This window comes from Pelodiscus sinensis, chromosome 24, assembly GCF_052426305.1.
Source record: "Pelodiscus sinensis isolate ZL-2025 chromosome 24, ASM5242630v1, whole genome shotgun sequence".
Taxonomy (NCBI): domain Eukaryota; kingdom Metazoa; phylum Chordata; order Testudines; family Trionychidae; genus Pelodiscus; species Pelodiscus sinensis.
This window is the reverse complement of record NC_143075.1, coordinates 17,292,402-17,306,554: the sequence shown is the minus strand read 5'-3', so window position 1 is coordinate 17,306,554 and position 14,153 is coordinate 17,292,402. Positions and strand designations below refer to the sequence as shown.

The window sequence follows — 14,153 nt, the reverse complement described above, 5'->3', positions numbered from 1 at the left end:
ATTTAACATAAGAATGGCCATGCTGGGTTAGACCAATGGTCCATCTAGCCCAGTATTCTGCCTGCCAACAGTGGCCAATACCAGTTGCTCCAGAGGGAGGGAACACGACAGGTAATCCTCACATGATCCCTCTCTTGTCACCCATTTACAGACAGACAGAGGCTAGGGACACCATTCCTATCCATCCTGGCTAATAGCCATTGATGGACCTAACCTCCATGAATTGATCTAGCTCTTGTTTGAACCCTGTTAAAGTCCTAGTCTTCACCGCATCCTCTGGCAAGGAGTTCCACAGGGTTGACTGTGCACTGAGTGAAGAAAAACTTCCTTTTGTTCGTTTTAAACCTGCTGCCTATTAATTTCATTTGGTGACGCCTAGTTCTTATATTGTGTAAATAACTTTTCCTTATTCACTTTCTCCATACCAGTCATGATTCTATAGACCTCGATCATATTCCCCCCTAGTCTCCTATTTTCTAAGCTGAAAATCCCAGTCTTTTTAAGTCTTTTTACATTTCTCCCCATAACCTAGTAAAGGTTTACTTGAAAATTTGCCAGAACAAACCATTTGGTGAATCTGGCCCAAGTTTTGGAGCCATAATAAAACTTGAAAGCAGAAAAGTATTCCCCTTAGTTTAGATTTCTCTAAAAACTCTTTGCCCAACTCTTATTAAGAACATAAGAACAGCCATACTGGGTCAGACCAAAGGTCCATCTAGCCCCGCATCCTGTCAGATGCCCTAGAGGGAGAGATCACAACAGGTAATCCTCCCTTGTCTCCCTTTTCCAGAGAAACAGAAGCTAGGGACACCATTCCTTCCGATCCTGGTTATTAGCCCTAGGTGGACCTATCCTCCATGAATCTATCTAGCTTTATCTAGCATAAATTATAAAACTATGTATAACATATCGGTGTATAGTGCAAATGGAACCTTTTCCATTCACTGGGTGAGTCAGGCAAAGGAGCTGTGTATTTTCAATCACATTGTAGAAAGTATCTTTTTAGTAAAAACAGAATTAGGGGTTTGTATGCAGGGGAAGGATTTCATTCTCAGATACAAATACACAACAGCAGCAATGTATTCATTAGAAATATATTTGTGTTATTTGTAACCATGGCACTACATAGTGAAAATCATGTCATTTCAGTTTCTTGAAAGAGAATAGAGTAAAAGAGCATGGATGCAGCATATCCTTTGACTGAACCATTTAATTGTGTTCCAGGGTATTTCCAGAAAGAGTAGTCTCATGAGTATCACTGTAGCATTGCATCACACTGAAGAAGCTGGAGAGAGAGGGTGCAATGACAAACTGAATTACATTAGGCTTTATTCGGATCTTGCTGTGGTGTACATAAGAAGTTAACTCCATAGAGATCAATGGAATTATACTGATGTAAAATCAGAATTAGACCTACTAGATATCTTTGTGCTCCAGCTTATGTAATAATAATACTTAGCTCCAACAGAATGCTTTTCACCCACAGATCTCAGAGCACTTCGTAAAGATAAGAAAGTATTAATCCCCCTTGTACTGAAAGGGAAATTGAGGCACAGAGATGGAAAGTGACCTGCCAAAGGTCACACAATAGGCCCATGGTAGAGTTGGAAACCAAGTACAGGTCGTTTGAGTCCCAGTCTTGTTCCCTATCCACTGACCCATGATGACCTGTCAAATAGGCAAATTAATTTTCACTCCCATCTGCCTGAGCAATGAGCATACACTATAGATACAAGGGATTTGGGTGATTGCCATAAAATCAATCTACATTAATTGTGCAAAGCAATATCATACCAAAAAAAAGTTTTACAGAGACAATACCGGTTTTTACAGTAATTAGATGCGATGGTCACATCCGAGTCTTCTACCACAGAGCATAATTCTTGGCTTGCTTTTACTTTTTTTTGTTTGTTTTTGACTTTTTTTGGTACTATTTTCAGTCTTTGCAGCTTTTTTAAATAATATTTTCAAGTATGCACACTTTTAAAAAAATATTTCCATGACAAATTTTTTAAAAATATACTTGTCCAAAAAAACTGTCCAGCGCTATTCCAAAAATCTCCTATAATAAATGTTTGTTTATCTTTTTAACAAAAATATCTGCCCTTGTATAGAGGAAATCAAGTTTTGACAAGATCTATAGTACAGCCAGAATTGATATATCCTACAGCCAGATTCCGCTTGTTTACACTGATGCCAATCTGGATTAACTCCATTGATTGCACTGGTGTAATTCTGGATTGGTACCAGTGTAACCATGAGTGGAACGTAGCCCTTAGCATTTCAAAACAATAATTAAGAGCCAGATTCTGCAAGTAGACTCCTGCTCCTTTTTGAAGTTCAACTGAAGTCAGTAAGAGGTGCATGGACGCAAGGATCGGCCTTCCTGCATCTGCTTGCAAGACCAGGGCCTTATTGGCCAATAATTTTCCGTGGTTATGTCACGCTGCCAGAGCAAGAGTAGGAGACGAGCCTCAGTTCTCCTTCTGATCTCTCATCCCAGTTCCATGCATGACAGTGACATGTTTCATTATGTCTATTTATTCAATATCAATGATTTGTTTGCAGAAATCCTCACTCTGTGAAAAAAATTAGTGGGTGCTTACCCTCTACAGGCAGCCAGCTCCTCCCCCCTCCCCCACACTTCCTGTCCACTAGTAGCCCTGCCAATCAACTTTCCCACCCCCGTTCCAGCAGCTCCTATGCACTGGCAACAACTGTTCCACTGTGTGCAGGAGGCACTGGGAGGAGGAGCAGGGATGGGACCCACTCAGGAGAAGGGGCAGGTTGGGGAGGGGTTTTGAGCAAAGGGGTAGAATAGGGGTGGGAGCTGGGTCTGAGTGGGGATCGAGCACCACAAGAAAAGGAGGAAGCCCAGGCCTCTGTTTGTCCGAACAAACTCCCCGGCAATCCCTGCCTCATGAAAACGCAACACAGTCCTCCTATCCAGTGACAAGGCTGTTGGGATGACTGTTCTCTGCTAGGCAGGGGGCAAGAAGCCATCTCTCCTATGAGCACCCCCTGATTCATCAAACCATCCTTAGTCAGGACAGCACGTAAAGCATGTGCCTCAATCCTGCTGAAATCACAGGGGCTTCGGCACATATTTGAGTCCTGCCGTGCATCAGCGACTAAATGCACATGGGGATTTGTGATCTGAACCCCGGTCCAGAGCCCTGTTTTACCCTTGGCCTCATCTTAAGACAGGGCCGAGTGAAAACCTCCAGGACAAACTCTCCACTATTGTGGGTAATCGAAATCCAGATCCAATTATTTCTCCACTTCCCGAGAGTAAACCATCGCACTAAGTATGAGCGTTTTAGTGGCTTGTTTTCTGTTTCAGAATGGGAACTCTGTACGCTCCTACTCGGAACCCACCTCTTACCAGGCATGGCCTTGAAGTGACCCTGACTGCAAATGCCCTGAGCCTGGGGTTTTCCCAGTTCATCAAAGGGGAACCCATTTAAAAATGCCAACTCAGGAGAAATCACTCCAACATTGGGGATTTTCAAATGTAGCATTTTGCTTCATGCTCAGGTCTCATCATCATGAACTTGGGGGTCAAGAAGCTCTGTTTACATTGAAGCAGAATGAATGCACCAGCGTATATCAGTACAGCGAAGTTGTGCAAGTGGCCCGGGATGGACAATATTGTCCCAGGATTTGAGCTATACACTAAGATAAAGATCCTGGTACCCAGCATTATAGAGCAAAGGGTTGTCTTTGCTTCATTGCACCTGAAACTGAAGAGAAAATCTATCATTATTTATACCCTGACCAACTTGTGCTGGGCTGCGGGAAATTTCTGAACTGCAGCAAATGCTTGAGAGGGGTTTTGTTGTTGTTGAGATCTAGAACACTATTGGCTTATTTAAAATATTTCTTTGCTTGAATGTGCCTCATGATATGGGCCATGGACTTGCAGGAGGAATTGACAGAGAGACTGTGTGTCAAGAAAACGTCAAACTTCCGAGAATGTTTTTTATAGCTCTGTGAACCATTTTAAATTTGAATTTTGTCACTTGGGAAGTGGGGTGAGGTTATCTGACTCTCTCCCTTCCCAGGGAGAGGAAGGAGACAGCCTGAAATTGTTTCTGTATTTCCAACGGAAAGCTCTATACTTAGGCTGCCTATAGTGTGTCCTTTTTAGCATGCAATTAGAACAATCTATTATGGGCTATCATGTGGACAATCTTGTTCAAACACAGGGGTTTCTTTTGATATCCTTCCCCTCTTTATTCCTCTCCTACCCCCACCCTGACTTTTAATGCAATGTTCGATTGAGCTTCACAGAAACAGACCCTAGGCTGAGAGATCTACGTTCACTTTTCTTTCTTCTTCTTTGACATTGGCTGCGGATCCAGCAATTGATCCACAAGGGACGTTTAAATACAGGGAAAAGTTCAGTCCTCACTGTCGTCTTCATCGTCGTCATCGTCTTTACTAGGAGCGCATCTCTGGAAGCAGTGCACCAGTGCCGCCAAGAGGAAGCTGGACAAAATGGCAGCGATGGAGACCGCCACTCCAGAGAAGATGATGATAAAAAGGTCCGTTAACGACAAGCTAAATTTGCATTCACTAAAGCTGACCTCGGATAATTCATCCAGAAAGATTCTTCTGTTTTCCACAGGCAGGGAGCACTGAAGTTCATGGAGACCTGCAAAGAAAAAAACAAAGGAGATGAGAAGAGCACCACTCAACCCTTTGCCTGATTACAGCTGGGACCCAGACATGGCGGGATTTGTCTGAGGATCACCGTTAAGTTTCTAAGACCAGGGACACCGGGAGCAAAGCCGGGGAGGCGGAGGGGCGCTGGGGCGCTGCCGGTTGGCCTCTTAAGGGGGGGTAGTCTTATACGGCGAGTATAAGACGAAAACCTATCTTTTAACTAAAAAATTAGGGGGTCGTCTTATACGCCGTTGCCTTATACGCCGGAAAATACGGTACTCCAGATGTGGCCTCACCAGTGCTGAATAAAGGGAAAAGATTCACTCCCCTTGGTGCTGTTGTCATGAACATTCACCTCTCACCTCATCCCCCACCCCGTCTGGATAAAATGGTAGTTATGTTTTTCCTTCGGATCAAAATAACTGCTTGGGCTCAACCAATGCTTGATTAACTCTGTGATCAGCTTTCACCTTCTCCTTTACACTTTGTTATAAAATATGATTTTTCCATGCAGTATTGAGAACAGCCTGGTGCTATGTAAAAGTCTGGTTTCTTTACGATGAAATTAGGAAATCCAAATTCAGAAACAAGTCTGAATACAGTTTGATACAGACAGGACACCAGCAAAAGGAATTTCCTCCTTGCAGAGCAAACATACTAAACAGAATATTTCTCATGGTGCCAAGGAAATGCACTGATGGACTGACGGGTAAAGTGAGTGAACACTTCATGAATTATTAGTGTGATGGATTCTACGGCTACGGCTACACTGCAGCACTATTTTGAGATACCAGAGGTGTTCTGAAGTAGCTATGCCGCATCTTTTGAGTGCGCCTGTTATTTTGAAATACAACGGGCTCATTATTCCAACGTTCCTGTAAACTCCACAAGGAGTAAGGGGCATTTTGGAACAGTGATTTATTTTGAAATAAGTGCTGTGTAGACAGCGCCCAATTTTGAAAGAAGCTATTGCAAAAGTAATTTGAAAGAAGCTATGCAATTTACATAGCTCAACTTGTGTAGCTTATTTCGAACTCCAGGTGCAGTGTAGAGGCACCTTACTTGTTTATTGAGGCTAGAAATATAAAGGGGATCAGAATGTACTACATGAGAAATGTGTATTAATAGCCTGGGAGTTGCTACTGATCTAATTGATACCTTCTTCCCTTTGTGAGCTGGGGAACACAGAATAGCTGGACAGGCACCTGTCACCGTTCAAGGTGTGTTTCTGGGGCAGGACTGTCCATGGCTGCATAAACACAGTTCCCGCTGCATATTAATGTCGTTGTTTCAACAAGGCAGCATTGGAGATGGAGATGTTTGAATCAGGATGTGACAGTCTGGACCCAGCCTAGCTGTAAAATATTCGTTATCTCTTTTGGGATGTGGTTAGGTTAAGGACCACCACAGGCTCAATTTTTCACTCTTTTCAACCCTACAGTGTTACAACCCAAGTTTACCAAATTCTGGCTCCTAAACCTCTCGGCATAATCCTGCTTATTTCTCCCAAAGTTCTGTCATCTTCCCCATGCCCCACGTTCCTCTCACCCACAGCATAACACAGACCTGCCAACCAGCCTCTCAAAGCATGCTAGCAAATGAGCACTCCAGGCAGAGTGCCCAGGGCTGTGTGTGGCAGAGGAAGCTACTGAGCAATTTCCACGTGGAAAATTGGCAGTGAGAAGTTGTGGTCCGTGTTCTAAGGCTGGAGGGCAGTGGAAATGTCTGTTAGATGGCTAAGCAGGCTGGTTGGCTATGTGGATCGTTTGAAACCATCGTGTCTACTTTGCTGGCTGGCATCCTTTGGAAGCTGAGGAAGCCAAAGGTTTCCGATGTTCTCTGAGAAGTTGGGGTTGCTCCAGATTTAACCAAGTTCATCAATATTCCCTTAAGTTTGTGTAGCCAGGGGGATGGATCAGTGCACTCAGATAGTGGGAGGAGGGCATAATTTAATTATAATTCCTATGACTAGCTGGAGGAGGTTGGAGGAAGGAACTGACTCTCAATAGCTTTCAGGGGAGTTTTCTGTATCCTCTGGACACCTTTCCAGTGTTCACTGGAGCTTTGCATTGGATCTAGCATTTGCCCTTAGTGATGACCTTGGGACAGCCATTCTAACCTAGGGTATGTCTACACTACCACCCTAGTTCGAACTAGGGTGGTTAATGTAGGCAACCGGAGTTGCAAATGAAGCCCGGGATTTGAATTTCCCGGGTTTCATTTGCATGTTGCCGGGCGCCGCCATTTTTAAATGCCGGCTAGTTCGGACTCTGTGCCCGTGGCTACACGCGGCATGGACTAGGTAGTTCGGATTTGGCTTCCTATTCTGAACTACCTTTACACCTTGTTCCACGAGGAGTACAGGTAGTTCGGAATAGGAATGGCAGCGCCCGGCAACATGTAAATGAAGCCCGGGAAATTCAAATCCCGGGCTTCATTTGCAATTCCGGTTGCCTACATTAACCACCCTAGTTCGAACTAGGGTGGTAGTGTAGACATACCCCCAGTTATTTATCCAGTGGTAACAATGATGAAAAGCAAAATGAGATGGGAAGAGGAGCTTTTCTCCTTCCAAGATCCCTGGGAAAGAAGCAAAAATGATGAAGGAAAATTAAAGCAAAAATGTAGAGCCAGGGAGGTTAAGTCCTAAATTTTAAATCATACGCTCCATTCTATCAGATTTTAAAGCCCTAAAATCTGCATTTAACGCATTATGCATTAAAACAACATGGCCCCTTTAAGAGTGAGTGCAGAGTTAGAATAGGGATAGGAACAGGGGAGCGGTTGAGCACTATGACCCAGGGAAGGCACTATGACCCTTGGTCTTTAGGCTTTTTTCTGGTGGCCATTTTATTTTATTTATTAAGCCAAAACGCAGCTTCCCTGTGGAACCTGGTAAGCAGGGAGTCTGGAGGTAGGGGCCCGGGGGCTGGGTTGTGTCATAGGGTTGCCAGGTGTCCAGTATTTTCACCTCCTGCCTGGGAAAAGAATCAGAAAATACCGGACATTTTAGGTGTCTGGTATTTTCTGATTTTTTTTACTGGACAGTGGGCGAAAATACAGTACTGTCTGGGTCAATACCGGACAACTGGCAACCCTATGAGTATTCACTATCCACCGTCTGGGCCTGGAGCCCTGCTCCCATTGTCCTGCGTTGGGCCCTGCCTGATTTTCAGGTAGCTTGCAAAGAGGATCTCACAGTTGTTATTCTCCCAAAACCAAGTTTCTTTCCTTCTGCCTTTGAGACATTTCCTTGCTGTTGGGCTATTTCCTGAAAAACGCTTCATGTCAGGCTGCTACAATTCTATTCTGTAACATCAAAGGGACCCGACTGGGCTAGCTGTGCTGAAAAACCAGACTTTCATCATCTGAACCTTTGAGAAAAATCCAGGCTTTAAAAATGTCTTGGCTGCTGCATCACACTGAGGCGAAAGAATCAAGTCATGACTCATGAAGGGACATGGCCAGGAAATGAAAAAGGGAGAGGAAGAAACTTTCTGAAATGACAAAGCGTGCCGGAGAGCATCTTTGAACAACACGGCAGGCTCATCGCGGGTGTTGCAGCAAAGCAATGGCGAATTGGGATGCTGGGCCTCTGAGCTATTGCGCATTTCACTGCAAATTCAAAGTTAGTCTGGTTGCGTTAAATTATCAGCCACAATTATCACCCTGGCTATCTCATGCCCCAGGGACAGACCCCTTACCTGCTCCACCAGCCCCATGTCCTGGCCTCCAAGTGGCCCCTCCGGGTTCCCACCAGCCCTGAGTTCCAGCATCCAGGCAGCCCCTCCCGGGTCCCACTGGCCCTGCCAGCTTCTGCTTGAGATCCTGCTGCCTGCCTACCATCTGTGGAGGCCAGGCCACTGGACCTAGAAGCTGCACTGCCACGCCAGGTCCTGCTGCCAGCCCAGGGCTCTGCAGCCACCTCTAGCTGTGGCAGGGTATCCAACTATCCCGGACCAGATGCCATTACTGCCAATGGCACCCAGTCCTGGAGAGTGTGCAACTCTAGGTGTGACCCCAGCCTGGGGCGGTGATGGGTGCAAAAAGGTTCTGGGGTGCACATCAGGACCCTCACCCTAAAAATAGTTCCAGTGCTACTGGCAACCTATCCTGTTTGGTGCACTGCTCTGCCCCCTCCATGGCACCCCCTAGACCAGGAGTGGGTAAAAGGGCTTCCAAGGGCTAAATCAGGCCTGCCAAGTGGGTTGATCCAGCCTGCAGAGGCCCTGCTGCTCCCTTGTCCTCAGCCCAATTAGGGCCTGGGGTGGGGAGCGTGCAAAGTTTCTTCCACCCTGCCCTGCAAGGAGTGTGGCACTTAGAAGCACCACAGGCTCCTGGCCTTGGCCTGGGGGCAGAAGGGGGAGCATGCGAAGTCTCCTCCCACTGCCAGGGGCATGGATGCCTAGGAAAACCGGGGGCGGGGCAAAGGGGATCCCCCACCCACAGACCGGTCATGGTCTGTGGGTGGGGAAGCAGGGAAGTATCCTGGTCCTGCCCCTTCTGCTTGAGGCCCTGCCCCGTTGGGTGAGGCTCTGGCCACTTCAAAAATTTCTGAAGCGGCCCCCAGCAAAACATTATTGCCCACCCCTGCCCTACACCATGCTGAGCTCGACAAGTCTGACCCGGCCTCAGCTCAGACACACGTGGCTTTTAGCTCCTCCGGTGGAGGCTCATACACTAAACCCTGGAAGCCCCAGGAGCCATCCCACCCTCGGATGACTGGACTCTGCCAGCGTTTCACAAGCACCAGACCTCTGCTCTGCCTGGGTTTAAATGCAAATTAAGTGACTGATGAGCTTTGCGCTGAGGCTCTGCGCAGGGCTGAATTTCATCCATGGGTGACATGTGGTGGGCACAAGAGGCCGTGTGCCCCCAGATGCTGTGGGAGGGAGGGACAGGCCAGCAGCCAGTGGGAGGGCTAAAGGGGAGGGGGAGACTGGTGCCCACAGCAGGACTCCGCCCCCCGGCACTCACCAACAGTGGCGGGGGATGCAGAGCAAGTCAGCCCCAGCTCACTCTGCTCTCCCAGTGCACCCCTCCAGCACAGGGGCAGGACCCAGCCCCCACTCACCTGTGGGAAGCGGAGCAACATGGCCAGAGGAGCAGAGCAAGCTGGAGCCATGTTGCTCCACTTCCCCCATCACTGCTGGTGAGTGTGCGGGGGATGGACCCCTGCAGCCAGCACTGGCCTCTGGCCCTTCTAGTCCCCTGGGCTGCCTCCGTTGGGGGAAGGGGTGGGGGTGGAGCAAGGATGGGGAGGAGATGGGGAGAGGGAGGAGCAGGAGCAGGGAAGGGTGGCCAGTGGCCCCCCAGGTTTCCCCTCACCAGTGGCCTCTGCGTGGAATCCAATTCTGCACTGACTGACTGTACGTCCAAAGTGCCGACAGGCCCCGAATCAGAATCAGGGCTCCATTGTATAAGTTCAAACATGGAATAAGTGTCAGACCCCACCCTACAGAGCAGACAATCTAACATCATCGCAATCCCATTGACACCAGCAGCAAGGGTCAAGACCCAATATAACCTGTTAGGTCAAAACGAGTTGATAGTGTGTTATTTTTTAAACTTGTACGGCTGCGTGCCCGGTTTTCATTTTACAGTACACCCTTAGCAAAAGCACCATCGCTTGTGCCATGAAATGAGTGGTGTTATAATGATCATTCTTAGCATATGCACACACGTATGAGAATCATACTGTTGGGATACACAGCTACAGCCAAACTTCTTCAAAGTTGGTCAGATCCGATGTTCTAGTTTGGGCTGAACCCCTATCAGCCTCCATAGCTATATTTGGCTTGTGAATATCATTCAGAGAAACTAGTTCCAAACAGTTACGTTTGCTCATATAAAAGAATTCAAGGCATGTATTTCTTGGCCTAGATTGCAACAGTATAGCTAGTGGAGTCAATGAATATTTATTCCTGTTTGTCACCTGCACTCCTGCCTGTCACGCCCTGGTCACACAGGCAGCATTTCTCTCAAACAAAGAACAAAAGGTAGAATAAAAGAAAGAACAGTCATAAATCTCCCAGGAGAGAAAGAACACAGTCCTGCCCTCTGTCACATTCATCATCTGGACTAAATTCAAAACAGCAGTTACCCATGCAGTAGGCAAGGGGACGCCAATATATTTAAGGGGACAGCTCACAGACAACAGAGTGAAAACTTTCCTTTCCAGTTACACATAGGCTGTGTCTAGACTGGCCACTTTTTCCGGAAAAGCAGCCGCTTTTCCGGAAAAACTTGCCAGCTGTCTACACTGGCCGCTTGAATTTCCGCAAAAGCACTGACGATCTCATGTAAGATTGTCAGTGCTTTTACGGAAATACTATGCTGCTCCCATTCGGGCAAAAGTCTTTTTCCGAAAAACTTGCGCAAAAGGGCCAGTGTAGACAGTAGAGATTTGTTTTCCGCAAAAAAGCCCCGATCGCGAAAATGGCGATCGGGGCTTTTTTGCGGAAAAGCGCGTCTAGATTGGCCACGGACGCTTTTCCGCAAAAAGTGCTTTTGCAGAAAAGCGTCCTGCCAATCTAGACGTGCTTTTCCAAACATGCTTTTAACGGAAAACTTTTCCGTTAAAAGCATTTCCGGAAAATCATGCCAGTCTAGACGTAGCCATAGTGAACTGGTCCAAAAAAAGGGGGATGTGAGGGAGAAATAGTGTTATGGGAAATGACACTTTAATAAAAAGAGCTCTTGTTTTCTGGTTCAGCTGAGTTGTACTCAGCACAAGTAGAGTTGCCAGGTGTCTGGTTTTGAACTGGACAGTCCAATATTTGAGCTTTCTGTTTGGGAAACAAATTGAGAAAATACAAATGTCTGGTATTTTCTAAATAAGATGTAATGTAGATTGTGATGTCATGTCAAGTGTGTCCGGTATTTTTGTTGAAACCATCTGCTGAAACCGTCTAGAAGAGGGGTGCAGGCTGGGAGTTTGAGAGGCCTGGCCTAATTTATATTGTCTGCCCATTTTCTTGTTTTCCGGCAACCAGAGACCAGCCTGATGTAAGTCCATCCCGGCTGCTCCCCATGGTCCAGCATGTAGCAGTGACTGTACAGGAGGAATCCTTTGCTGTCTAGATCCCACCAGCATTCTGGTGATGGTGGGTGCTGTAGTGGCACAAGGTAGCCTCCACCCCAGGGTGCCGACAGAGTGGTCTATTGTGGGGGCAGCACAGAGCTGGCAGAGCAGACTCTGTCATGGGAGGCTGCTGTACTAAGGGGGAGTTCACTGGGGACAGGGGACCTGACCCCTCCATGGGCCCTGGTAGGGTTGCCAGATGGTTTAACCAAAAATACCGAACCTCCTCCCCTCCCAAAAAAAAACACAGGGGAAAAAAAATCTGTTTAGAAAAAAGGGAGGAGACCAAAGTTGTTGAGCAAAAAAAAGAGAGAGAGAAAAAGGATCCTAAGCATTATTAAGCAATAATAATAATAATAATAAAAACCCAGCACAGCCCCTTTAAGAAATGCCTTTGAGGCTTTTTGGCCCTAACAGGCTGCTGGCAGCTGTCCCCCATCCTGTCTTCCTGCTCCGGGCCAGACAGCTCCCCTGTGGAACCAAGTAAGCACCCGGGATTTTTGCCTCCTGGCCGGGAAAAATATTAAAAAATACCAGACATTTCAGTATTTTCTGAAATTTTTTTTACTGGACAGGAGGCAAAAATACCGACTGTCCGGGTCAATACCGGACATCTGGCAACCCTAACCCCTGGACAAGGTGGGAGGGGCTGGCTCTGCGCTCCAGAAAGGGGCAGGACTGGGGGAAGCCAGCCCTCTGCACTGCCCAGAATGTGACATGCCTTCCCCAGTCCTCAGAGCTGCACAGAGCAAGCGCTGCACCCATGGAGATTTAAAGGGCCGAGGGCAACTTTACTCTTTGCCCTCAGCCCCCTTTTCTCTCCCATCAGCGGGTCTACTCCGTGCCCAGGCATGTTGGAGCCAAGAGACACACTGTATTTGCTTGCATTACAAGAAAGAGAAAAAGAACAGGAAAAAATGGAGAGGATCAGGGGAAAGAGATCTCAGAGGCCAATTTTCTTTGTGTGGTACTAGCAAAGATGAGAGCCCAGTCCTGCAGACCTGATGTCAATAGTAGTTTTGCCGTTGACCTCAGTGGGGGCAGGATCAGGTCCAGAGGGAATATGCCAGTTCTGTTCTTTTCCCTATGTGACATTCCAGTCTTCACCTTAAATCAGGATGTCAAGCAGGCACAAGACCGTTTGCCTTGTACTAAGCCCTGGGGAATATTTCCTGCTGCGTGAACTAGAGTATGTTGCAGTGATGGAGAGCTTGATTATAAAACAACACACACAGACACAGGCAGACACAGACACACACAAAGTGCTCCTTTTTGTGTAGCCGTGAGTCCTGGAATCTAGGTCACGCTCTCAAACAAACCAGATGAGATTGGAATTTTCTACTTGCTAGATTCTCACACACTCCAACGTGCTAGTTTAGCCAGGAGTTTTCACAGAGTTCTTAGTCATGGAGACTAATAGATGCCACCGGGCAAAGCTCGGCCTGTGACAAAAGAGGCCTTGCTAGCTCCCAGCTGTGGCTCATCCGTGCTGTGTATGTTTCTCCTTCTCGGTGAGACAGGAGGGGAAAAAAACAGCCCGGAAAAGCTGTTTTGGCAATAAGCTAATGAGACCGCAATACTTGGGGAGCTGGGGTCAGTGGAGGTGGGAGAGGGAGACCATGTATTGTTCCATTCAAACTGGTGAATTAGCTTTAATTTTCTGCATTGTGAGCCTATTCCAAAGCCCATTAAAGTGAAGGGGAGTTTTCCTGTTCACTTCATGGGGCTTTGGATCTGGTCCTTTATTCATAACAGCAGTAACAATGATAGCAATATTTCCAGTGGCACGTGGGGCATCTCCTTCCAAAGTGACACACTGGTTCCAAGATAACAGTACAGAAGAGGGTTTTGACTTTTTTATTTGCAGAGCCCCTTTGAAAATCGTAGGTATAGTCCGGGGTCCCCCATGGGTCTGCGAAGCACAGGTTGAAAATACACATTGCATCACACCCACTGAATGCTCACTGGAAGTGCTGCCCTACTTGGGCAACCTATGATGCATGTTGTTAGATCTGTGGACCATATCCATTTTCCTTTCCTTTCTTCCATAGCTTTGTGGCACACCCTCCATGCTACTGAAAGGTGTCATCCTCACCATCATGACACTTTAGTCCGCTATATTGGAAGTACTGATGTTCTGCATTCCAGGAGCAGGCCTGTCTTACATCTAGATCCACATGGCGGATGTTGTACAGAGTGGTTTCCCAAACGGATTCATCTCCTCTCCACCTTCCAGGGTCAGCGGGACAGAAGAATGACGACATTAAACTCAGCCCTTCATCCTATGACAGATGGATTGCTTACTTGTCTGTGAGTGTTTGCTTCTTTCCGCCTCTCTGCAGTGAAAAGCAGTAGGGACGATTTAACCCTTACTGATGTATTATAGCTGATAATGGGTCAC

General features: G+C 47.0%; 1 protein-coding gene across 1 annotated transcript in view; it reads right to left on the bottom strand.

Annotated features, from left to right (window-relative positions):
- Window positions 1-1,082: 1,082 nt before the first annotated feature.
- Window positions 1,083-14,153, bottom strand: part of LRRC38 (leucine rich repeat containing 38) — a 35,057-nt gene continuing 21,986 nt past the window's right edge. Inside the window, exon 2 of the mRNA XM_006127899.5 lies at window positions 1,083-4,657. Within this exon, the coding sequence (XP_006127961.3) occupies window positions 4,404-4,657 (254 nt within the window). The 3' untranslated portion in view covers window positions 1,083-4,403. The remainder of the gene's footprint in view (window positions 4,658-14,153) is intronic.